A 27848-nucleotide genomic window follows, 5' to 3' on the forward strand; every position below is an offset into this window, starting at 1 on the left:
ATTTGATTTTTATTCCATATGGAATCATAGAAAAATTGGTCTAAACTGACCTCCAAACCATCAATGATTCTGAAATGAGGAGTACCCAAATTGCATCCATGCTTAAATTCACATCGTCAAAAGTCTAATAACAGAGCTTTTGTTAAATTTCTTCAAATATTTTGAACAATTGGATATTAGTCCATGCTTACTCTTCATTATTTTTTAAGTGGATACTTGTAACATATTGTATTTGCTCATTTTAAAAAGATGACGTTTTGATGACGTCGCATGGCGACGTTTCAGTACATTTTGTTGTTTCAGTAAATACTTCTTCTGTTGATAAATACTGTGAACGTTTTGTGCATATCTAAATAGTTTTACCTATGTTGAAAGATGTGCTTAGTATCAAATCATAAAAATACCAATTATTTAGTCTCTAGGAAATCTTGTAAGATTTTCGCTGCTAGTTTTGCTAAATAGGTGCAATTTGGGTACTCGGTGCAATTTGGGTACCGTTACGTTATATACAATTAAAATGTACTGTTTACTTTATCAATTATTCTAAATTCACCATATCAGATACATATCATACATGTATAATTTGTCTCTGACCATATTTTTGCTATTTTTCTAAAAGAATAAACAAGAAAGGTAAAAATGATGGAGGAGGAAAAGGTCAAAATGGCGGCGGTGGAAAGGACAAAAATGGTGGAGGTGGAAAGGGCAAAAATGGTGGAGGCGGAAAGGGTAAAAAGGGTTCAAAAGGAGGGAAGGGGAAATTAACGAAGGAAGAAAAACAAAGACTGAAGGCAGGAAAGAGAAATGCTGACAGTGACAGTGATTTTAGCTATCGAAGTGTTGTCAGTGCTGGCGGCACACGTCACGTGAGACGTCGACGTAAAAGAGCAGACGGCACATACAGTGACAGTGATTCATACCATAGCAGTCAGGACGAAGATGGCGCAGAACGACGACGCCAACGTCGTAAAGAAAGAGGAGATCTCGATACAGAAACAGGAGATAGTTCTAACCCTAATACCAGCAATGGAAGTCGAGATCATCACCATGATGGAGACAGTGATTATAGTTACGCAAGTGAAGTTAGCGAAGGTGGTACGAGATACGAAGTCAAACGCAAACGACTTCGAGATGAAGATGGAAATATTATTGGATATGGTGAAAAAGAAGCAGCTGGTGATAATCTCAGTGATACAGAATCTGTAAAAACAAGACGAGGTGTACTATTTTTAATATATAAGATTTTATTATTATTAAATAATTATTCTCCTTTATAAAAAGAATATGTAGCTTTTATGGTTGATAGATAACTGGTGGCATATGGTCGTGTTAATTAAATTTTTTCAAGATGGAAAACATTCAAAAGCATTTTTTTTTTAGTTCAATTTTGAACCATCGACCTTAATGTATTGGTTTTATTGTATTATTTACCAATATTGGCCTATTTTGTCCGGATAGACAGTGATGTTGAGATCAGTAAACATTGGGGCCTTTACAATTTGTAATTTAAAAAAAAACAATAAAGGAGAGGTGTAAGGTTTTATCAGTTGCATCGATAAATTAACTAATTACATGAGATATAAATGTTGTAATATTGAGAATACATCAAATATTGACCGATTCGACAATTCCCGGCAATACGAACCGATATTTTGTCTATATATGTATTTTGTCGATGACTTTTGTATTTTTTCTCTACCAAGCTGATTTTTAATATATGATGCTTTTTTTTATTTCAGGATCAATGGATGGAAGGTGAGTCAATTAATAATTACGTTAATCAGGCCACTTGTGCCGACGGGTCTTGTTATATTTTTTAAATATTTTTCTAAATTTAATCTTGAAATTTATGTATTTTTTTCATTTTTACTTTACAAAAATGGTGCAAAATTCGGTTTCAAGCCTTCCAAGAATTACTTGTTTTTTAAAACACGCCCATCTTTCTTTCCCACCTTCATCTTTATGTAGGGCAAAACACAATGAATGATGTACAATCTATGATAAATTGGGGAAACACCACTCAGTTCAAAAACACAGTATATAGAATTCAGTTTTACTTTTTCATTCCTATAAGTATTATTCGGTAATTTGATAATTGACGGGGTATTATTCAATCAGTTGCGTTATTTAAATGAAACATTTTAAGGCTCATGAAAATTCAATATACAATGTTACATGTTTAAGAAGACTTCGCATGTTACTCTGATTATTTGAACTATAAAATGATAAAGTAAGTGCATTGCATTTCTCTAAATAATAAAATAAAAACATTAATTTAAGATGCACATTTATAGATAATAAACTTATCTTAATTGTCTATTATGGCATTCAATTATGTGGCAGGTTTAATGAGTACTATATGAGAAAATCCTAAAATGGTTAATTTTTATTTCTTTAAGTTTTGTGAAAGATCGGATCAATGTTGAAGATGTGCTTGGTCCACAAGTGATTGAACACAACGAAAATAATGGAATGAAAGACAGTTTAGACTGGCCAGGTATAGTTGATAAATTGTTTGAATAAAAAATCCTAGTTTAGTAAATAATCAACTTGAGGTCGTTATCTAGCGTTGGCATTGCTAGGGAAGAGTAGGCGTGATACGTTATAATTTGTGCTGTTAATGACGACATTGCTAATTTGTATGCCATTTTGTTAATGTTAAAAAATTACATGTAAAGTAAAGGGTAGGGATTGTAAGTGCATCAAAAACGTACTTGGCTGTCTGAATCATTGTGTAAATACTCAATGTACATTATATTGTATATATTTAGCACTGAGGTTGCATTCTAATAAACTATTTATGTATTTATTCATTTTTGTAAGTATTTACTGAAATGTCCTAAGTTTTTCTTCTTTAGAAAATTATCTTGAACGTATTCCTTCTGGGTTTAGTGATGCAACAACCGATGACGATGATGTTGATTTATCTAAGATGACAGAAGAAGAAAAGGAAGAGTATTTTAAGAATAAAGAGGAGCGTAGGAAGCAACGAGAAGCCAGGAGAAGGGCTAAATACGGAGATAAATATGATGAAATAATGAAGAAAAAGCAGGAGTAAGTAATTTTAATTATGAACGATGTCTTACTTTTATATCCTGGTCATCGTTTGTTTTAGCAATATTTTGTATCATTGTTATATAAGCGGGAAGTCTGGCTAACCATAAAACCAGGTTCATCACACATTCTTTTATTAAAATTGCCTGTAACAAGTCAGGTATATGGCAGTTGTTATTAAATAGTTCGCTTCTATGTATGTTGGCGTTTGTTTTTGTTGCACTTAAATATTTCTGATGTTCCTCTGATAGTTGATGTGTTTGCCTTGGTTTTAGTTTGTAACCCAGATTTGTTTTCTTTCTAATTATTTATTACTTTTGAATAGCAGTATACTACTGTTTCCTTTATGTGCCACCTATTTAATGAAAGTGTAAAAAAAAGGATATGCTGTGATTCCTTCTGTTTTTATTATGCTTGATTTGTGTATTCATATGGTTTTGCGGTATTTGACCATCGTTAACTACTATTGCCTCTTTTTTTATTCTAGAAATTTTAAAACTATTATATAAGAATATAAAAAATATGATGGGTTATCAATTTCAGAAAAAAAGAAAAACAAGAACAAGAACAGTCAAATGAAGATAAAGAAAAAAGAGACCAAAAAGAAAAGGATGACAAAACAAGTGGAAGGAAATCATCACTCAGAAAGTTTTCTGATTCTCTTGGTAAAGGAAAGGAACCAGCTAAAAGTATGGTTACATATGAAAAAGGACCACCCAGAGAAACAGGCGGGAAGGAAACATTTGATAGCAGAGAACACGGTCTTGCACACGACTCGTAAGTCTTTTACAAAACACAGGCATATTCCTATTTTACATTAAACAATGTATGAATTTCTTATCAGTGAACATGAAATTTAAAAACTGACGACACAGTGAAAATATCTGAGATTTTGAAGTAATATATAATAAAGAAGATGGTGCCAAATATCGGTTATTCTACTGTTATCAATTTAATGGCCCTTCTCGATTTTGTCCTTTCTATTTGTTGGAATGCACCTTATTTCATACGCAAAGTATTATTTTTAGCAGCTCATCTTTACCATATGAACCATACTCCTTGCTTTCGTCTGATCAATGAATTTGTCAGAAGTTATCTTTCTTTGAGCAACTTCAACATTTGGCATATGAGCAGATAAGGCAACTAGTAGCTTCTTGTTATAATTCATTCATATGTGTGTTTAGTTCATGAAGAGAATATGCAGTGAATTCGACCTTTCAATTTGAAAATGATCAAGGCGATCAGTGAAGTTTTTGCTTTTCTTGTTGTTGGACCACATTGTAGACATTGTAACATTTTATGGATGTGAGAGAAAAAGAGATGTAAGATGTGTTGCAACGTTTTAAATTCTATCTTCTTTTGATTTGATTTTGTAATAAACTGTTCGTTGTATTTTGCCTTGCAGATGGGGTAAAAAGGATAAGACAGATATGAGCCTTCGAAGAGGTAAGAAATTCAAAAAATATTCCCAGTAGTAATTTAAATCCTAGGAATTATCCGACGAATAATCCGTAGAACTATTTTTTCAATAGAAAAAAATACATTAATAAAAAAAATGTTTTTTTCTATATTTCCAAAACTAATGCTTATTTTCCAGGATTCATTTCCAGATCAAATGGAATATATTCTGGAAATACCTTTATGCAATATCGAAGGAAATTAAATAGAAGCCGTATAAGTTAAGTTTGTCCGTAGCTCTTTTGTAGAACTTTACAAGAAACATGCAATCAAATAATTTAAATGCCAAAGCTGTATGAATATTTCAAAACTTGCAGAGTAATATGATTGAAAGGGGTCTGAGAAATATCCAAATCCACTTTTAAATTAGGTAATTATTACTGGAGGGAGTTGAAACCTCATAGAATGATGTGTTTCGTCGTTGTTTTGCTCTTAGGAATAGGTTACCTTAGCTGTATTTGGCAAAACCTTTTTGGTACATTAGGTCCTTAATGCTCTCATAGTTTAAACTTTTTTATCATTTTTTATTATTATTTGAACGTCACTTATTAGTCTTTTGTAGACAGAACGCGTGCCTGGCTTACAAAATTTAAGTCTGGTAGCTATAATGATTGTATTTGTACAGACTTAGAAGTATATTCTAAATTAAATGTAACTGTTAATATATGTCTGTCGTTTTTTTTCGTAAATAGGTAGCAGTGATGCAGATTTTGTTCCCAATAAACTAAGAAGGGAAACTACAATGTTGAAGAAGCTGCCAACTATTCCCCAAGGAAAGATAGCTGAAGGTAGATATATTAATAAACTTATGTTTCAAGTCAGGTCCTTTTTAAAGCCGACGACTATACTTTATGTTGTTTTATTTTCCCTTTTTGAAGGCTTCAATTCACTTGTTCTGTCTCAACAACGAGCTTGTTTAGACACTTGGTCTATTGTTGAACACCCTATGACGATGTTTTTATGTCTTTTGTTTTTTAGGTCGCTTGGTTGATATCTCATACACGAACACATCTATTCTTTTAAACATTTCTTAATAAAACGTATATATCTAGTGATGAATGCTGCCGTTAATATATCTGTACTTTTATAAATGGGAAGTGTTTAAAATTAGTGAAATTTCAAATGATTTTGATCGTTGGAAACATGTTGTACATACCAAGTTTGGAAACAACCATGCGTTTGTTGCCTTTTTATTTATTTTGTTGCATATCATGAACTGAAGCAAAACTCCCATCTAAATAAGATTATCCTAGCTATAGAGACGTCTTAATAATCAAACCAGAATATGTTATGAGCATTGTCATTGGCATTTCTTTTTTGTGTATTTTCAGCTACAAAGAAGAAGAGGGTAACTATTATCATTATTCATCATCTAGTATTCGATAAAGTAACCTATTTATTTAAAGAAACATTTTATATTCCTTGTTCTGTTTTTCAATAGTGCATAATAATCAATCTAATATTTATGGTCAGAGAAGGAAATATGGCAAAGAGGTAACTAGTTGTTTAAAGATATAAAACTCATTTGTTTGAAAATATTGTGAATATTGAATTCTGAAATTAGCGACTAGAAGTCTACCCACGGTTTAGATTAACATAGCTGTAATTAACAAAACCTTTCACAATTTTAGTTTGAAACTTTTTTTTTATTTCAAGCATGTAATATCGATGCGCAGACTTTTTTCACATTGTCAAGAATAACTCAAAATAAACTTTACATTAGATGTATGTTTCATTATAATACGTTATTCTGATTGGCTAACTAGCAATCTCGTGATATTCCTTAATCAATTGCATTACACAATGCAACTTTTCATTCATGATGACACGAGGTCCCACAATAAAGTGCACAGGTAAATGAAATAAAAGGCGTATTTTCATGATCCTATAGGTAAAAATGTTATAATAAGTATTGAATGCTTTTTTTTGTAACTTTATAGGGTTGTAAAAGCGTTGACCGTGCGCACATTTTAAGTATGAAGCGCTTCCGCGCTTCATACAAAATGTACTTCGGTCAACGCTTTTACACCCCAATAAATTTACAAAAAAGAGCATTCAATTCTTAAATAAACTTTATATTTTAATGATAAGTCATTTATCGTTGTAGCCTGGCATGGACGAAAGAGATTCATCCCAATGTAAGCATTAATTATGATAACAATATTAGTCAAATAACAACAATTAAGTTAAAACTATAATATATTAAACGCCTTTTAGTATGTCTCCTCCATGAAAAGAACCCATCACTGCAGTATTCTAAGTCGCCTCTCAAATGAAATTATGGATAATCTACTAATTATAGAGAAGTTACTTAATGTGTAAATGACAAGTAGCAGGAATTTGTGATTATGGGTTCTGATTTCAGTACATATTATGTTATATTGCTGTGTTTTTTGTACACTTTTTTTAACGTATAATTAAAAAACAAACAAACAAAAAATAAAATAGAGTACAGATATGTAGAAGTTAAAGTTAATTTTTGTACAGTTGTCTATGAATTTAACATTTCTATAAATAACTATACAGTTTACAAACTAAGTTTGTCAATTTAGTGTTATACTTAACATTGCCATAAAAACGGGCGGTTTGGCTAGCCACAAAACCATGTTCAACCCAATTTATTTTTTTAAAATGTCCTGTAACAACTCAGGAAAATTGCAATTGTTATCGTATAGTTCGTTTCTGTGTGTGTTGCATTGTCGTTTGATTTTTTGTTGCACTTTAGTGTTTCTGTTGTTTCGTTGTTTTCCTCTTATCTTCGATATGTTTCCCTCAGTTTTAGATTGTAACCCGGATTTCTTTTCTCTCAATCGATTGATTAATTTCGAACAGCGGTATACTACTGTTGCCAATATAAAACATCTTGTTTACTTCAGATGAGGGTGATGACGACGATGACAGTTTGAAAAGAAGAAATAAAGGCGATGAAGGTATATATATATATATATATACAACTCGTCTAAACATCAACCCAACAATGTTAGATCTGTAACTTTGCTTTCGCAAATTTTTGGTTCTTCCCTCGCCGGGATTCGAACCCATGCTCATTACTTATATATATATATATATACTAACAAATATTTAAAACTACTGTCATACAAGTGGGTGCTTTAGTTAGCTATAAAACCAGATTTTACTCACCATTTTTTTTCTGAAATGCCTGTTCAAGTAAAAAACATGACAGTTGTTTTCCTTTTGTTACGTTAGTTGATTGCAAGTCCAAGGCTCGATTTTGTCAGCTTTATTGGTCTTTTTTTGCGCTTTTTGTATATTCAGAAGCACAAAATATTTCTATATAAATAATTTTATTTGTGTTGTTGAGATTATTTGTTACCACTTTTTAAAAAAAATTTAAAATGTTTAAGGTGGTATGGGAGTCTAAAATAAAAATGATAGAATTTGTTCATACTTTGCCAAAACGTTGTATCTATTGCTACATATTGAAAAATATAATAAAAATGATAGGTCACCGCGCATTTTCTCAAGCTACAGGACGGGACAAAATGACACATTTTGTATGGATTATACAGGAAAAAACACCATTTTGTAATTAGAAACTAAACAAAATGATAGAATTGTTAAATACTTCAGGAAAAGATAGCTTTCAGACACTGCTTTGAGAATATCAAAAGAAAAGATAGGGTCACCGTACGTTTTTTCCGGCTAAAATACGAAAAAAGAAAATTCCATACAGAATCCTTCAGAAAATGCACTTTTTTAGAGTTACCTCCCCTTAAAATGCCAATTTAAAAAAAAAAAAAAAAACAACCAAAAATAATTAACATTTGCAAAAATATCAATGTTTAGAAGTTATATTCGTATAAATTGGTACTTTTAAATGAAAATGTACATTAAACATCTGCATTCCTGCATCAAATTTTGCTAACTTGATGGAAAATCTGGACCTTTGATTCTCTGTTTTTTACAATCCAAGATGGAGGAAGACACCCATACCACCTTAATTTTTTAAATTGTAGAAAAATCAAAGTGGGAGTCGGTATTAGAGATGGGAGCGGACGGAAAACTGCGACTAAAGAAACAAATGATAGACTTAAAGGACTTTGATGATGAAACATTGCGAAGACTTGGAATTGACCCTACACTTACTGCTAAAGAAATTGCAAGGAAATTAAAAGTAAGCTTACTAGAAGACTACTTATGAACTTGTTTGTTAGCTATCCTTAAAAAAGTTATTAGAAGACTAAAGTCTGCTATAGTCATTTCGGAGCCTTTTATAACTGACTATGCGGTATGGGCTTTGCTCATTGTTGAAGGTCATGCGGTGACCTATAGTTGTTAATTTCTGTGTCGTTTGGTCTCTTGTGCATAGTTTTCTCATTGGCAATCATACTACATCTTCTTTTTTTTTATATTAAATGCAAACAAATTTTTACAGGCTCTTTTTGGCAATGATATAAGAATCAAAGAGGGGAGCTTTTTTATTGGAACAAAACATGCTGATGACTTTGGAGATATGGATGATGACGAACTAGCTAAGCAAGAGGATTTAGATGTATCTACATGTAAGATTACTTTATCATACACATTTCTTTTCGAATCCCTTTTTTATTAACATAAATTTGTATTTCAGACGTCAAAATGATTTCAAATGAATTACAATTTCGAGATTTATCCTTAAGTTATTTGGTCAAAATGCAAATCAAGAAGAGCCAGAAAACACCAAAAAGAGAGGTCATAGATACCAAAGATAAATTCAAACTCAGCATGGCAAAACAAATGCAAACCTTCTAAAAACAAAAGTAAACAACATTCAGCATAGAAAACTAAAGATTGAGAAACACGAACCCTTCCAAAAACCGGAGCTGATTCGGTTACCATGGGGTAATTCATTAGACAAATATGGTTAGCTGTATTGCATTATGTGAATTTATTTTAACCTGACTAGTTTGGAATCATATTTCCTTTGTGTTGCAGTAAATGGTCAAAGAAGAATAAATATACTGATGAAGCGAGGAGGCTCTGCATTACGACGCCATATGCTGAGAATAATAGCCGAATGTCGACTTCATGAAAGTGCATATAAATCTGCAAGTATTGATGAGCAAGGTATTAAACAGATAACAATTTAGAATAGAAAATTAAAAACATGATTGACAATATGATACACTTATTGTTGGGCAATTTTAAACACTTCTAGAAGTTTGTTAATAAAGAAGGATCATCTTATAATTAGTTTTAAGATTAGAAAATCATCTGATGACGTACTTATTTAAATCTACACACTCAAAAAAACTAAATTTCAATTTGCTTTCATGCGCATTTTGTCTCCTGTGTTTATCAGGTGCTATATATAATCAACATAATGAGACAGTCAAATCAAATACGAGGCGTTTAAGAAGGTAGACCTATAATTTCACATCTCGTCCGTATTTATATATAGGAACTAAAGAAATAAAATGGAATTCCTATTATTGTTGACGATTCCCAATATAAGTGGCTCAAGCTTAAGAAATCATCTGTTGTATTCAATAGCTAAAGTGCTAATCGAACACTCGTGTATATAACAATGATAAAACAACACAAGTGTTTTTTTCTTCTGAATACTGGTCATACATATATGTGATAAAACCTTAATTGTAACATCCCAATTGAAGTTTGGGAATGTTTTGCTATCACTGGCAACGTTTTATGAACGCAAGACTAATATGCAGTTATCGAATAAGAATTAAAATCGGAATAAAGTTTAACAAATAAAAATGATGGATACAACCGACGGATATGTTACTTATTACACCTGGTCATTACCATAAAAGGGTGGGTTAAATGTCTGCTCTAAAGAAGATAGCACAAAACCATCTGGTTGATCCAAAGGAATTGGTTGGATATGCGCAAGCTTTTTGTTGTGCATCCTAGTATAAAAGATTTGGGATATAAAGAAAGTTGAAGGATATGGTAAAGCTTTTGTTGCATGTGTAATTGAGGATTAATAGATTTCCTAGAGCATTACCGAACTGTTGATACAAAGATAGTTGTTGGATATATTCAAGCTTTTGTTGTTTATTTTTAGGATCTATAGATTTCCTAGCGCATTACCGACTTGTTGATCCAAAGAAAGTTGATGGATATGCTAAAGCTTTTGTTGTTGAAGACACTGATTTTGATACATTTATTGATTATAATGTAATTATATATATTAAAAAGTTAAAAAACAAAAATACTAAAACTCCAAGGAACATTCAGAACGGAAATTCTAAAAAGCTAAAACACATCAAACAACGAATGGATTACAACTGTCATATTCCTAACTTGGTACAGGCATTTTCTTATGTAGAAAATGATGGATTAAACCTGGTTTTATAGCAAGCTAAACCACTCACTTTTATGACAGTCGCATAAAATTCAATTATATTGACAACGATGTGTGAACAAAACAAGCAGACATAACTGGTAAAAAATGTCATAAAAAAGGGAATACAGCATTATCTATTTTAATGCAGTAAACCAACTACTACTGGAAAAAGTAGGGTACTCAAATTTAAAGCAACTAGTGCAGTACACAAATTCCCGATGAGCCACATACTTGAGTTTTTAAGTTAAAAGAAGGAATATAGGTTCAAATGATAATTTGATAAAAAAAAAAAAAAAAACATTCGCAACAAGAAAGATGGCAAAAAGTTTTTAAGAATGAAAATTTATAAAATTTACAAAACTAAAATTACAATATATATGCACATGCATACAAAAATGAATTTATTTGATTCATTTAGAGGCGACGAATGAGCTTGAATGATGGGTATACTTATTTGTTAAACTATATCAATCATCACATTATAACTCTATACATATTTCAGAACACAAAATCTGCTCTTGATGGTATTGAATCAATACAACACATGACGACTAAACAAATGGAATATGTCTTTCGGGTAAGTCGTCTAATGCATTTTTCAAGCGTTTGTTTTGAACATATATTTTTTAAACTTTCAAATTGGATGGAAAATAATGAAACATTGTAAAATTATATTTTTTTTAGCCTAAGTATAAGCGAGACCAGGCCTAGCGGTTATATTACAATTATCAAAGTAAGAGGTTCAGAATTCAACCAAACAAAATACGGTGTTTTGGCCGCATTTTTTTACTCCTAAAACAGTTATTTTATGAACTTTGTACTTGTTTGGCTTTATAAATATTTTGATATGAGCGTCACTGATGAGTCTTATGTAGACGAAACGCGCGTCTGACGTACTAAATTATAATCCTGGTACCTTTGATAACTATTAATATATAACTCACGAACTGCATCTACCAGTCTGTATAGAATATGACTTTTTGCTACTACGAAAACAGTGCCATATGGATTTTTCAGTACATTTGAAAAAGAAAATTTCACTTTATAAATCATATAGGCGTTTAAGAAAGCGCTTTTCAGGATTATCTCACCAGGAACACTCAAACCCCAAAAAATAAAAATGTCTAAATCTGTGAAGTGCCGTATGACAAAAACAGACTAAAGAGGAGTAACTTCTGATTTAAAAAATAAAGTCTTATTTATCCAAATAAAACTTGATAAATCGTTCGTGGAGTGTGTTCCGTTGTTCAAAATGTAAGTTTGTACTCTGTTTGTACTCTGTTGTTATATTGTATATGTTGTGTACAAGTTATCATTTTGTACAAATTATAATTTGTACAAAAATATTGTACAAATTATAATTTGTATTTTGCCTTTGTACAAATTATAATTTGTACAAAAAGTGCCTGTACAAATTACAATTTGTACAAAATTTGACCAAAATTCACTTATAACTTGTACAATAGTTTTAAATATGAATTTTTGTGAAAAATGCATTGATTCACAGCTAGGATAGAATTGTAATTTTCTGACCACACATTAAACCTTATTAACAAAATACACCGTTTTCACAAAACTACAAAAGGCAGATTGATTTTCGAAATTTTTGAGAGAAAGAAAGTAAACAAATACGATTTTTTTCAAATTTTTAATATATAACCCACTTTTCCTTTAGAAAAAAAGTATCAATAAATAGTACTGCATAATTAGTTCTTGTTGCTATTTGGATTTTTTTTTAATTCAGAAACTTTGCAAAAACGAGTATATTTGTAAAATTTGATATTATGGATCGTGAAAAGGATCTCGAAAGATTTGTTGCCACTTATTCGTTATTTCAAAAAGTCCATGGAAACAATCAAAGATTTCTTTAAACAAGTGATGATTTATATTTGTAATTGGTACATCAAAAGATTGGATTTACATGACTTATTCCACTTCAATTTTGTTTGTGAAAAGATAAATGGTTCAATGCCATTGGGTCTGATGATTTTTATAATACTACACCAACTAGTTTTCTTATAAAAATAAAAGTCCGTCTGTCTGTTCTGCATAAGTTGTATTTTGTTTTTAAAGTTTGTATTGCCTCAACTGATTTCCGTTAAGTTTCATGCACAGTCATAGATATTTATAAAACAAAGATCCTTGTTGAAAAAATAAACATTGATAAAAAACGACAGAAAAACAACTGACATATTCCTGACTTTAGCAAAGTCATATTTCTAACCAAATCGTGGGTTTAATCTCACTTTCTTTCTGGGATATTTATTTGTCTAAACGCCTAACTGAGGCAGTGAAATACACATTTTTATTCACAGTGTGGTTCATGAGCTTCAACGCTTGCTATGTGAAGCAGTTAAAATTTGCCTGTAAAACAGGTCGTCATCGATTTGAGAGTCAAAAAAATGTTGAGCAAAACCCGATTCCATAAATCACTACATCACCTGCTCAAACGAATGATAAAGAAGTCATTTAATAGCAATTCAATAATGTGTAAACATGCTTTTTTTTACAAAAATTTATATGATAAATTATTGTACAAGTTATAAGTGATTTTTTGCCCGTTTTTGTACAAATTGTAATTTGTACAAACACTTTTTGTACAAATTACAATTTGTACAAAGTCAAAATACAAATTATAATTTGTACAATATTTTTGTACAAATTATAATTTGTACAAAATGATAACTTGTACACAACATATATATTTGCAGAGCTTCGTTTATACTATGACATAATTCGATTAAGAAATAATTATGAAATGTATTCATATCTCTCGCCAGGTTTTGAATATTGATGAAGCTACTCGTGTTACATTTAGAATGTTCGCAGTACTCACAGCATTATGCGAAAGAGTTTCAACAATGGAGTAAGTTATAGCACTCATTTTCTGTTAAAGTGCACATTATAAATATATGCGAAGACAATTGATTTTCACCATGATGTTGGCATCTACAGTTTTCAAAAGATATTTCACTTTTTTTTTAAATATTCCTGGAATTATAAAAATGCTTTTAATTTCTTTTAACCATTTTGTAAATCAAATATGTTCATTAAAAGAATGGGGGGGGGGGGGGGGACGTTTAAAAAAAATCAATTATGCTCAAATATGAAAAAATCTAAAATCAAAACTTAAACGCAAAAGTGGTGTTGACTCTGATAGCTGATAATTGATATGTGTAAGTTTCAAAATCGAGTGGTGTTCGATACAAGTTCTTACTGTTTAACCAGAAACGCTATTTGAAGCAAATATAAATGTTGACTTATTACAAAAACATTTAAAACAGCTTTCTTAACCAAAAATATATCGATACATCAATTCTCTGTTTGATATTCAAATTACATTAAATGTAACTTATTGTTGTTTTTTATATATATTTTTTTATATATATATATATATATATATTGAAATTTATGCATAATTATAATCATGTTTTCCATTCTTAATCTGGATTTGTTAATTTCAGCGATTTGAGCCGCCAATTACTAGAAATATGTAATCTTTTGGACATAGAGCGGAAGTTAGATTTATATAAAGCTATGTTCTACACCAATGTACCCACGTATCGGGACAGTAATTATGTAACGGAAGAGTCTTTGAAGATTGAGTTGATGGCCGGTGGTCTTAACTGGTCGCAACAAGAGTATGTTATGGAGAAAATGGAACCTAACACTTTTGGCGAGGTAATGCTAGCATGAATGTGATAACACTAAATTACAATTAGTCATGTTAAATCTATGTGGTATACAGCAGATCAGTAGAGTTGGTTGCATTTACTAGATATTGCTTTTGAATAAATTATGTGTGAGAACTTGTATATCCGTGTTTAAATGTCGAATTATTAGAACCGTAAAACTCAACACACTTTAAACAGAATATATGTAAAGGCAATCATTGATTCTAATTAACCAATATCTTAGAAATCTTCTATGAAACTACAAAGTGAAGTATTCTGAAACTTTACAAAATGAATGATTGGGGGAATATCTACAAACGAGGCTAGTTAAATGTTAATCAGATGGCAAATGTGGTAACATTGATAGCTTAAAGTTCCTATTCAATGAGATTAGAAATCAATTCTTTATCGCCAATCATATGAGAAATCAATTCTTAAACATTTTATTTGAATTTTCGCTAATACTATCCAAAATTTGAATAAGTAATGTATAAAAATTCCAGTGACCGGAGTGAGGACAGAGTTGATGTATAGAAAGTCCTTCACAACACATTACTTTGATTCTGATCTTAAAACATGGCTATAGTGGACACTATTTATTTCTGATTGATCAATTTTCAAAATAAATATTTTTAAGGTGATCGATGATTGATGAAAAAACAAGTCGAAACATTACTTTGGTTGTGTTTCATTTTAACCAAAGTACTCCAGTTTAGTGATTCAGATTCCATGGAGTATCTAGTTGTAATTTAAAGTTTAATTCAACTTAACAAATACAAGCAGTTTTTACCTTGTTTATATTGCAGATCTCGTTTTTGGACTACATGTGTTATATACCTTTGTTTTTGTCGATGCACGACAATATTTGCGACAATCCTTTGGACATGTCAAATCAGAAATACCAACTGCCTCCCCGTCGTAGACCTCCTTCTGTTCAGAGGGACATGAATCCTTTATCTCAGCCACTTAGTAAACAGTCTGCATTTTTGCTCAGGAAACAAGCTGTTGATTTCGAAGAAGGGACGGCTAATCCTGATCATTATACGAAGGAATACGTGCAACGGGTCAATAAATATGCACAGTACGTATTCATTAAACTTTTCATTTAGATATATAATGAATATAAAGAATAGTGTATTTCAATTGGGTTAAATCAAAGGAACAATACTAGATTTATCACAATTCAGACTTTAAAAAAAAACACATTTCCAACAAATACAAAATCAATTTGGAATTATTTAATGGAGATTTAGCTCAAGTTTGGCGATAACATATTTAGTCAAGAACTTGTTATTTAATGGATTTTGTTTTGTTCATTAATCAGGACGATGCTTTATAATTGATCGAGTTTTTGTTCTATTTGGGTGTGTTGTAATTTGTTTTGCGGTATGGTATTTGTTCATTGTTAAAGGCTGCACGATTACCCATAGCTAATAACGTCTCGTCATTTGGTCTCTGGTGAATAGTTGTCAGTCATACCATATCTCCTTATTTGGTATAAAACTTTATAATAACTGTTTTATTACAGTTACAGTAACTATTATTCATTAAACAAGTACAACTAGTTTTATATCAGACACATTTCAATCTGTATTTGATGAGAGTTGGGAAATAAATATACTAGTATTTAACTTTTAGATTGTCTTGTGTTAAACGTGGGCTTTGTTATCGCAAATTGCGTTAACGTAGCGTCTTCTATTTAGCACCACAATGTTGGAAACACTTAGTTTTGTTCTTCTCTAGGCATGATTTAAACACGTTCTTCTGTGAGATAAGTGTCCCTCAAACAAAAAAGACATCACCAATTCACTTTTCTCAATTAAACGACTAAATGAAAATTTTCAAGGGAATAATCAAAAACCTTTTTTAAGTGAAACGAATAATCATAGACAAACCATATGTTGACAAACAGCAGTCAGACTTCACTGAAGACGTACATCACCAAATCAAGCGTTTTATATTTTTATTTTATTTACAGGTTACCAGATATACCTCACATTTTGCAACGACAACCGTCAAACGTTTCAACCACGTCAGAGTACATAAGCGGCAGTTCTTTCTACAGAGAAAAGAGCAGGGTGTACTGAAGATGATCCGTTTCTTGAACGTCATACACTTATGCTGTGTAGTAATAAGTAGTTATTTTCAGTATGATTTCTCGATCCGTTTATTTATCTAAATATTCTTAGACTAGTTGAGAACGAAATGAGTAACATGTTATTACTTTCAGAAACAAAGGAAACGGTGGTTTCTCAACCAAACCAGTGTTGATTTTATACTTTGATCTGTAGTGAGACGATGTGAATGCTCCATGAAATGATTGTTTTTGAAATCCAATATTTAAGTGTGCTAAAAATGCACAAGCAATGTGCATTGAAAATTGAAACAATCTGTAATAATAGATATATTTTGTTCAGCATGCCTTCAAATTTTATGATGCTATGTTCTGTATTGTATGAGTAAAAGGATGTGAGTTACTGTTATACAGATTTGAAACATGTCAAATGTGTACAAAAGATTTCTTTCATTTCAGAACTCGTCAGAGATTTCAGGTTCATATTTTGGTACACGATACGAGCGTTTCGTCTACTTAAGACTCGTATCAATAACTCGAGTGTAAGAAAGGGAAAACGAACGATTTTTTTTACATTGAATATTCGATCATGGTCTCATTTCGAAGACATATGATAGATAGCATTAGCAACAATTGTTCATAATGTAGTATTATTACCATTTAACTACCGCCCAAAATACCGGTTTTATTTGTTATTTTTTCTGAAAATTCCCAGATTTTATTGGAAATCACCCATACTGGTTACCTACAAGGATTATGTCAGAAAAACCAATGCATATTGCTTAAACACATGTAAAGTTGAGAATGGAAACGGGAAACGTGTCGCAGACACAGGAACCCGTTTATAAAGAGGATATTTTAAAAATGATCGTAAAAATGTATATTGTATAAGCTGTATTGCTTCTGAAAAAGTATTAATTTATTGACTATCGTGTCATATATTCGTTATTGTTAAAACAATTTTATTACAAAATTTTGTTTTCAAACTAATTCTTGGTTCCGAACTGTCTGTGATGATGCGGATTTATTTAGAATTTTGCATTTAAAGTGCTAGAGTGAAGAAAACTATTGCTTCGCTGACTGTATGACGTGACTGTAATTAAATTTGAAATGTATGAGTAGTATTGTCTGTAGTTTATGTGTTAATTCGTCGGTTCGTAATTATTTTAAAATGTTGGGTGTTATGGTCTTTGTACTCAGTATGATGTAACTGTAATTTAATTTGAAGTATATATGTTAATTATTATTGTAATCATTTAAGGAATGACTCTAATATTTTTCCTGTCTCACACTGAATAACGCGCGTAGCGGGTTATTTGACAGTGTGCACCACATTTTTTATGTTATTTCGAATAGACAGAAAAAATATTACAGTCATTTCTTATAATTTAATTCTAAATTCCATTTTAAACCGTAGAAACCCATGAAAAAACGTTGATGACCTCACGGTCACATGACTAAATTATGTCTATGGGCTCATAACAAAATAACGTCAGCCAATCAGAAGATGCGTTACATCCAAAATTAAATTATTGTAACATGTTGTTTGATATCATTTCTGATTTAATTTTATTGTTGAACTAATCTATGATATAATTTTTATGAATATATTGTTTTTGCAAAACAGTTTACCAATTACTTCTTATTATTAATGTAATGTTGAATGGTGTAAGTTCTTAGATATTAAAAGAGTGATTAAATAGCTTGATGCTTTATTATTCATGAGAAATAGTTTATTTAATACCAATTGAAAATCAGCTAGTTGAGTGTTGCGTTTAGAAAGTTTTCATTGTACAAAGCACTAATATAAACTGCTCTTGAACATGACATCCAACTAGTGCCAAGATCGGAACTGAAAACATAACCTTGACCGTTGTTTGACAGTCCATACAAAATTGTGTTGTCATAATCAAGTCCAAGTAATACGGACACCAACGGAGACAGTACTGGAATACATAATATAAATATATAAAAAAAATATTCAAAATAAAAATGTATTACAAGTGAATTTAAACTGGCCGATTGTACACTTTAAACTAGTGTATACAGTATTGCCATTACATTTGTGTTTTTTTGCAAAAGTGTGTAGCAATTGATTTTTATTATTCTTATCAATTTGTATTTTCTATTCTTCCAAATAAAACGTGAACAGCATCATTTGATAATTAACGTAATACTAATAATCAAAATATCTTCAAACAACACAATATCAACCATCGAGACGAAGGATTATATCAGGTTAAAAAGGGTGCATATATTTAGATTTTAGCTGTAATGACATTTGTTATCCTTGTCGATTTTTCGTGCAGGTTGATTCGGATAATAGTATATTTTTAATCTAATGGCATATATCATAAATGCCAATATTTCAACAAAATTGATATTATATGTTTTAATTGTCAATTTGAAGTACCTAATGTATATACGTTACCGGTTCTATTGTACCATATACTATTTGTTCTATAAAATTACCTTTTTCTGTTCCAGAAGAAAATCTTGCCATACATGAGGCAAATACTCTTGGTGGCCTGAAATGAAAACAGACAAACAAAATGCGTTATAGGGAGCAGTATTAAGATTAAATTTAAGTGAAATTCTTATTCCTCAGTAATGATTTCCTATGTTATTTGCTCGCCTTGTGGTATGATCCCTGTTTAACCAAATTCTTGCGATAATAATGGCTTGGGATTTTTCTAGCAACGCTTTGAATCAATTGGTTTGAACCTTAACCAGAATATTTTTTTCATCATTTTGTAAAACAGAATATTTGTTTGGTCAATTCTGCGATTATTTATTTTTCTAGAATGGAGTTTTTTCTTTTAAAAAAAAAACATAACCCCCTCCTCCTTTAAGATAAATGATTGTTCCCTTCTTGATATGGTCAGTTCTGCTTGTCGGTCTATTAAAGAACAGGATCGTTTCCAAATCCATTTCAAATGATTTTATTATAAATAAACATGCTAAAGTAGCCACTAAAGCTAGGTTTACACTGCCGATCAGATCAACTCGATGATCCCGATTGTCGAAATTTCCACCACCAAGCTCAACCAAATTCTTGATCGTACCTGTTAACGACTTCTACCCGACTGCCATCCGACTGTACACGACCTTAACTCAACCATTCACGACTCCTTAATGACTCCATTACGACTCCATCCCGACAACAAAATAAATACTTATTCGATAATTCATTTCACGATCTTTACACGATCTTTACTCGACTAGCTAGACCAAATCAACTATTCACGATCTTAGTCTGATCTTTAAACAGCAAATTTGGCACAAGATCAAAAACAACTGTATCAAAATGCACAAAACAAATCTTAGAATTTTGACTAATTCTATAGTTATGTTTCATTTAAAAAAAAAACACATTATCATTTTTCGGTTTATGTAAATCGAAATACTTTAGTAATTATAATTACTGTTTTGTTTTCAATTCTTGGTAAACTTATTGTTGATATGTACGTGTTCTAAATCTAAAAGGTTGAATCCTCTAAAATTGAAATTATCTATATTTTATGGTTTCATGTTATTATTTTGATGAGTCCAATCAGTTAGGTATTTGGCTTCCCAAATGTGAACTTTGTCCTTAATCATAACGGATGGTTTTTCAACAAAATATTGTATTCAGTATTTTCAATCTATCAGTTTGAATATCTATAAAGTCTCTTCTTCTCACTTAGGCTATTGTAGTGTTTTTGGTCAACAACATAAACCTCATTGTTTGGTTTTCATTTTTACCTTAGTTTTGTTCTATCATCGCAATGGTATGTAGTTCCATTCATGCCTTGTAGTGTTGATAATTGATAGTATCCTAAAACAGATTATAATTATTACAAGTCTTTAAAGATACCACATCAGTTATGTATCAATCATAATAGGTCAATTCGTTGTCCCAGTTGTTCATGTAGACAAAACATCAGTCCAAGTCAGATAGCTATCTTTTCTTTAGACTTTTCATGGTTCATCGGTGAAAATTCCTTAACTTTTAAAGCACAGTGAGACCTGTATTTATAGACCACTCAAGGAAGAGCAAACAAAACGGGAGAAAATATCTAAGTTAAAACTAATTTTGAATCCCTTATGATTTGAGAAGAGGCGAACGACAAAATGAGTTGTTAATCAAACCAAAACATTTTAAAATACACAATTATAATGAGTACATACATTGTTAATGACCGGTTGCTTTGGGTTTTGTTTTTCTAATTAGGACATTCGTTAAAACAGTTATTAATCAGGTAAAATAATCGATGATGAGACAAAGAATTTGACAGCTTTTAAAGACCATTTAAATGATTTACATTATTTTCTAAGCAATAATCATCATCATATTCAAATTACCTTTTATGGTTTCTGCACACCGATACAGAGAGTCACACGGTACACAATTGTAGGGATTCTGTTGTCCACATTGACAAGCATTTTCGCTACAACAAGCACATGTTTTATCATCACTGTCTCCAGGACAAGAACACTTCATTCCTGTAATTAACTCTGTACTCTCATCTGAAAAATAGTAAACAAGCTTTATAATTTAAACGCCAGACATTCCCGTCTACAAAGGAATCATCATGTTATGTAATATGTGGCAACTACTTTTTGCATACAGGTGAATACTTTAATAGAATAAAACAAAATATCATATGAGATAAAAAAAAAAAAAAAAAAAAAAAGGCTTTATAAAATTCAAATATCCGCTTAAAACTTCAATAATAAGAAATTCAATTACACAATTCACACTAGCAATATTTCAATTTTCATGTGTAAACATATCTGTCAGCGTTGATTCTTTTTTTGTTTGACAACTGGACAATACGGGTGAAGCGTCTGCAGCTTCATCTTGATATCTCTTCTATATTACCTGTGGTATTGACATCAGAATGGGTTGTGTTGCTGAAGACATCTTGATACTCTTCTATATTACCTGTGGTATTGACATCAGAATGGGTTGTGTTGCTGAAGAAATCGATATCAGTATAACCGGTAAAAAGCTCAATCACAAAAATACCAAACGCCGAGGAAATTTAACGGAAATTCCCTAATCAAAAGGCAAAATCAAAAGCTAAAACACACCAAACGTATGGATACCAACTGTCATATTCCTGACTTTGTATAGGCATTTTCTTATGTAGAAACGAGGGTTTAAACCTTGTTTTATAGCCAGTCACACCTCTCTAGTGTATTCCAGTCACATAAACTATAAAATGTCTTTATGTTATTTTAGTTTTGTGTTTGTCTCTCTCTTTTCATTTTATCACCTTTTAATGTGGTCGTCTTTTCAGAGATTACAGATCTAATTCAAAATTTGAGATTTGTCCAAACGAACAATGCTTCGCCTCATTATTCCCATTCTCTCTTTTGCTGTGCCATTGCTAACAATGTAGTTTTTCTGTTATATTCTCCGATTTCTTGCTACGGAGAGGAAACAATATAACTGTACTTTGGTTCTTATTTTAAAATGCTATATGTTGGAAACTATTTGAGATGGTCTACCTTTGTCGTAATGAACCATCCCCTCACCTTCTATCCTACATTTAACAATTTGTATTTCCTAATTAATATAGAGGTATGCATTTTCTTAAGCTTAATGTAATTTTCTGTGAAATGTTTCTGTTCTTTCATTGTTTTTTTTTCTTATAGTTGATGTGTTTTCCTTGATTTTAGTTTGTAACGCCGATTTGTTTTCACTCAATCGATATGGGAATTTTGAACAGGGTATACTTCTGTTGCCTTTATTTGTAAACTGTTATTTAAAAGATCGTGTTTTATTTCTTTGACTTATGAGTTTTCATTGTCCCCTTAGAATATTCCCTTGAAAATATTTACCTTTGATATTGTCAATCATCAGTTCAAAGTACTGCAGAGAAACGCTAAATACCTCTTCCGTTCTCCAACCTGAATACAATACTTCATACGTAATACCTGTGTTGTCTGAGTTAAGGTACAGTGCTGTCTTTGTATCCATAGTAACATTGAAGATTATACGTGATGAATGTGGAAATGATATTCTAGGTAACTAAAATTTTAAACAAAAATAATTGTCTGTAGTCTCTCTACTTTGTGATATCAATAGTGTAAAGTACTCGCACCCGCAAAGTGGAAAGGGATTAATATAAGTTGCAAAACTTGTTTCCCAATCCACTATAATTAAACATGTTTAAACTAATAGTGTAAACATATTGCAAAATCGTTATGTATATTTACCGGATTACATAAGTAAGAAACATACAAGAAATTGAAAAAACTGGGATAAAGAAACAAGAGCAGTACTGCTATATACATCTATTTCCCTTTCTGACCAATGTCCTTTCAGAACAATGTATTCAGGTGGTCCATGTTTATAATGACGTTTAAGATTTACCGTAAATTTTAATGGTATTAACGTCTTTTAAAAAAATATTCATGTTAAATGGTTTGAAAGAAAGTAATTGGTATACGTTGAATGTAGACATTAAAAATTGATATACCTTTAGGGAACGACAATTTAACTTCATGGGGGTATGTGTTTTTCCTAAAAAAAATATTCTGATCCCCTATTTCATGGGGAAAAGTATTGTGGTCAAGCAGATGACAAAAAAAAATAGAGTCCAAATTTTCACCATACCTTATAATGTTCAATTTTTACGAAAAATACTTATTGAAAGCGTTGAAAAAAAGACAAAAAAACATATCCCATAATTACAGCTTCATTGGATGACAATACGAAGACTAAAATTTCCGGTTAAAAATGTTCGTCGTAATTCACCTGAGTCACAAGACTCTGAAGGATTGAGTTGCGTAGTCAACTTTATCTTTAAAAGTGTTTGTTTAACTTCTGATTTGAAGTAAATATGTTGTTCGAAATTACTGGGTTCTCTTGTGATTGATAATTTTACCTCAAAACGCACTGTCTGATCTTCTTCAAACTGGTGTGCACGTTTAACAACGTCATAGTAGTGTACATGTCTTGTTGATGACACAAATGTCACTGTGGTTGGTAAGTACATGATCACGGTTATGTTATAGGCTGTTCCTAATGATTTGTCGTCATGAATTATCGACAGTTTCATTTTACAATTTATCCTGAAAGTTGTAAATGGGTAATTAGTCTAAGAGGCTATCAAAACTGGTGAAAAACAAATGTAACCGATGTGTAGAAATAAGTTACGATAGAACATTTTCTGAATTCTCTACCCAAGCACATGAGCTTTAGTTTCCGTTCCTATTTACACAACAGTGCAGACGCTGAAATGTCTCGCCTGTTTTACTAACCAAGATTTATTTGATATTATTAATTCTAAGAATAAAGTTTTACTACAGGTATCACATACACTTAACGTCATAAATGATGATCAACGAAAACGAAGTCAATGTTAATACAGCAAATATAGTTTTGTAAAAGTATACAAGAAACATGTCAAACCATGAAAACATAATAGGTGTAAGACCACCAAGTTGTAGTACGTCATCCGGTTGCATACAAAAATAGGTCGAAAAATATGTTCCCTTGAATTTGACAGTTGTAGGTAATAAATGCTACATTTCCTTGCAGTAAAACAATTTTAGGTCATAAACAAATATGTCTTTGGTATTTCAAAGCCCCATTCTATTTAATTGTGGTTTCCAGAGAATAATATTGATAACTTCAGGTTAAATGGTCACTAGAGCTTATACACAGGTTAAGAAGAGGTGGTCATTTGATTGGTTAACTTCAAGTGATGGTTATTTTCTTATATGCAATGAAATATTATGTGATTTTTTTCAATAGTACTGGACAGGATAAAACTTTACTTATGCCAAGTACCGGGGTATTTTTTTTTTTTGAAACAAATAAATTCCGCACATTTTTTTTTTAAAAGTACTTTAACAAATACGAATAGAGGAAAATCAGTCAATGGTGGTATTACACCAAAGACGCATAGATGAGAAAGAAGAGAAATAAAAACAAAAATGTGTCTGAGAACATGAATGGCCCAGCTCAAGCTTTGCAATTTTCCAAGTTAAAAATGGGCATAGAATGGTTATTGACGTTCTGTCCAAATTCGATCCCTGTCTGTGTATTATGGTTCTTAGCATTATATATGAGTTTCATAAAGGTTGCATGAGGAAAATTAAGTTAGATTGCAGAAACGAAAACATTTGAAATTGTCTTAGTTACTAAGTTATATAAAGCAGAATAAATCTAAAACGGTAAGCGACTCACTGCCCAAATTCGAACTATGTCTCTGCGTTCTAGTTTTTATCATTGAGTATGAATTTGCGTGAGGCAAACTTAAGTTAGATTGCGAAAGGTAATAAGTGTGTCTATAAGTTTTAGCAGAAAATTACATTTTCAGTCGTATTGTGCTTTAAATATTCCAATTTTCACGAAACGATTACTTACGTCCCATGATGTATAGATCTGTGAATCTCTGTTAGTTCCGCCAATAGAAGTGGTCGTTGATCCATAGCATCAGTATCATCATCTATACTTACATTGGTACTACCTATCCATATAAAATCCTCATTCAGTTTAAACCCAATATCCATCTCCATGTTCTGTCCATCAGAGTATCCTGTTAAAATCAGAAGTCAATATAACTTGTTTTGAATATTAATGATACATGGATTAATTTGGGTCTCGTGTTGAAAAAGTGTTACATTGAAACACACATTTTGTAAGTGCAAGTTGCTTTTTGTATGTCATATGTTATTTGTAATCTCTTGCATTGAGCTTTTGTTGTATATATTAGGAATAATATTCAAGGGATCGTAATCGGTTGGCATTGCAGAGGTACCCTCAAATACACAAAATTTACTAATAGCAGTATTTGATTTCATTTTATCTTTTAACAACTATTATTTTGAAATATTTTGAAATTTCTAAAAACAATACTACTTATATTTCGATTAAAATATATCGTCAATACATAACTTTGAGAGAAAAAAATAAATGCATTGATTTAACTATCTAATTAAACCATAACATTGTTGGGTTCGCTCTAGGAATTTTTAATTATGATTGAATTGATCTCAATTTCACAATTGGATTTCGTTTTCGTTCAATGAGAAGAGGACAAACATACAAACACAGCCGACCGAACGACTGACATACCAACCGACCGACAGACAGACAGACAGATATTCTAATTCATCTACTCTTTGATGTATAAACTTTTTAAAACAGTTACATACCCATAAAATCCTGTAATATACCCTGACATAACAGCGTCAGCATTATAACATCGTTATCAGCGTCTGTAATATTGAGCGTAGGAAATGTGATAGTCGCAGTATCTTCCTCTGACGTCATACTCCGGGAAAACTTAGTTATCCCGGAATTAAGTCGTGAATTGAGAATATCGGTTGCACCAATACCAACTCCGGATATACCAGATACTGCAAAGTCAGCAATAGTAATTTTGGCTTCTGAAATATAAAGTCTATCACTTTTTGTTATTGGAGAAATATAGTTAAAACAAATAGTTCAATACCCCACTCTTGTTTAAATGCATGTACCAATTTAGAAACGTCTTCATTGTTTCTTTTTTTAGGATTTATCTTAAAAATTATTTATTAGAATTTAATGAAGTTGGTGTCAATGCTAGATATATGGTAGTCTCCGTTAATCTATAGACATATTTTCGTCGCTCTTCTGGTATTTAGAATTTTACATATCATACAGAATCGTTTTCATAACAGAGTGGACGAGATCATTTCTTTACGCGCTCAGGTTATCAATTAGGTGAACGTTCCTCTGTATAAACGCTGAATTATCACATCGTACTTGACTTGTCCTTTTTCTACGCTTTGGTACCCAATCTACGGTGACAACTACACACAGTTTCGTTATAATATATGCATACAAACATAAGATACAAACTCGTTTGACTCCAGTTTATAAAAGAACATGTCTACATGTATCGGGCATAATTTGGAAGTAGAGAATTTAAAATAAAATGTGTGTTTCATACTCAGTTACTGCCCATAGAACATACATAAACAGCCATACATACTTGTATTTATCGACTTTAAAATTACCGTTATCATTATACGGCATATAGAGTTTAGCATAGGCGTTGTTGACACCAAATAGGGGAAGAGTTATGTCTGCATTGAATGACGTTTGTTCCCTCATCCTGATCTTTTCTGGGGACGTATGAGTTACGTTAAAACTTGGAACAAAAACTGGAATGGTTTCAGAATATATCATCGATGTTGTGCCAGTGGATGGTCTTACTTCCAATACACTACGTATGTTTATAATATCTGAAATAAGATAATTGTAAACAAATAAGTAAATTTCTTATTATCCTGGATTTTATTAATTCAGCTTGAGCTGTTTTTGGGTTGATAAAATGAATGATACAAGACATAAAAACACATTAGTTTAGTTTTTTGATTGCATAAACAGGATTCCAAATGAAACACTTACAGACAAACACATATAACAAACCTTGACTGTACTTAAACAATAATGTCAAATATAATTCTTTATATCTTTATATATATATTAATATATATTTCGTCTGAAATTTTGGAGCCCTGGTAGACGAGTGGTCTAAGTAGTCGACCTATTGTATCTCTTGCCTGTCAGTTCTAAGGTTGTGAATTCAAATTCCAGAGGTGGTTTTGTTTGGTGGTTCTCTCCGGTTTCCTCCGGTTTCCTCCGCAAAGAAAAAGTGAAAGCAACGACATAGCAAAAAAGTGCTGAAGGTTGCGTTAAACATCAATCATTCGTCGGAAATTCAGCCCAGACTTTGTTGGACTTTAATGAAAGAGAACTGCATCCTATTTGTTCAATTATATTTCTTGTAATATTGTTTTAACTTGGATGTTGGATGTTCCCTTTTATCTTTGCCATATACCTTTGTTAAGTTTGCTTTCTAAAACCCAGTCTGGTCTGGTAAGTTTCGGTCCATCAAATATTTTTTTTTACAGAATGCAGTTCTATATCATCAAAATCTGAACAGATTTGAGATTTGAACCACAACATGTTTGAGAATTCAGCAATATCAGACGGTTTGAGTTATCCTTTGTAAGATGTTACATTCACAACACCGTATTTGTGTTTTTTCCTTATTCAAAGGTTTTTAAATTGAATAAAAAAAAATGTATGGAGGATTATAGTTTTACAACTGAACAAAGAAATGTGTGGAAAAATTCTATCTGCTTAAGAAAGGAGAAGTTGGTTAAAATACAATTATTATATAATTACCGTCAACTTTCATCACGAATGTTCCAAAAGCTGATTTGAGAGGTACTTTATTATTCCTCAGCGTGATGATTGCAAAGGAACGGTCATCACTGGGTCTTA

At 31.4% G+C, this 27848-nt stretch overlaps 2 protein-coding genes across 2 annotated transcripts; one reads left to right on the forward strand and one right to left on the reverse strand.

The window, feature by feature from the left end:
* The first annotated feature begins 270 nt into the window (after window positions 1–270).
* On the forward strand, window positions 271–18273 carry LOC143061931 (uncharacterized). The gene is made up of 20 exons (XM_076233797.1): window positions 271–284; window positions 620–1218; window positions 1740–1755; window positions 2400–2497; window positions 2859–3054; window positions 3598–3831; window positions 4460–4500; window positions 5205–5300; window positions 5844–5860; window positions 6620–6650; window positions 7389–7442; window positions 8490–8647; window positions 8909–9035; window positions 9448–9579; window positions 10541–10653; window positions 11325–11399; window positions 13603–13688; window positions 14287–14503; window positions 15303–15577; window positions 16475–18273. The coding sequence occupies exons 1-20, from the start codon at window positions 271–273 to the stop codon at window positions 16581–16583; spliced, it is 2688 nt and encodes an 895-aa protein (XP_076089912.1). The 3' UTR covers window positions 16584–18273.
* On the reverse strand, window positions 18121–27848 carry LOC143066666 (uncharacterized). Its single transcript, XM_076239512.1, has 10 exons — window positions 27750–27848; window positions 26573–26800; window positions 25727–25960; window positions 24936–25107; window positions 23449–23635; window positions 22400–22589; window positions 20915–21079; window positions 20315–20387; window positions 19043–19098; window positions 18121–18516 (listed from the first exon to the last, which is right to left on the reverse strand). Exons 1-10 carry the CDS (start codon window positions 27760–27762, stop codon window positions 18329–18331), a joined length of 1506 nt encoding a protein of 501 aa, XP_076095627.1. The 5' UTR covers window positions 27763–27848; the 3' UTR covers window positions 18121–18328.

This window comes from Mytilus galloprovincialis, chromosome 1 (assembly GCF_965363235.1).
Source record: "Mytilus galloprovincialis chromosome 1, xbMytGall1.hap1.1, whole genome shotgun sequence".
In the NCBI taxonomy this organism is placed as follows: Eukaryota; Metazoa; Mollusca; class Bivalvia; order Mytilida; family Mytilidae; genus Mytilus; species Mytilus galloprovincialis.

What these genes read in the sequence shown, in the direction of transcription:
- LOC143061931 (XM_076233797.1), top strand. An exon ending in GGATTTAGATGTATCTACAT is followed by an intron (nt 9,036 to 9,447) that starts GTAAGATTACTT and finishes TTTGTGTTGCAG; the next exon opens with TAAATGGTCAAAGAAGAATA. An exon ending in ATACATTTATTGATTATAAT is followed by an intron (nt 10,654 to 11,324) that starts GTAATTATATAT and finishes TACATATTTCAG; the next exon opens with AACACAAAATCTGCTCTTGA.
- LOC143066666 (XM_076239512.1), bottom strand. An exon ending in GATGATTGACAATATCAAAG is followed by an intron (nt 21,080 to 22,399) that starts GTAAATATTTTC and finishes ACTATTTTTCAG; the next exon opens with ATGAGAGTACAGAGTTAATT. An exon ending in GTGTGCAGAAACCATAAAAG is followed by an intron (nt 20,388 to 20,914) that starts GTAATTTGAATA and finishes AATCTGTTTTAG; the next exon opens with GATACTATCAATTATCAACA.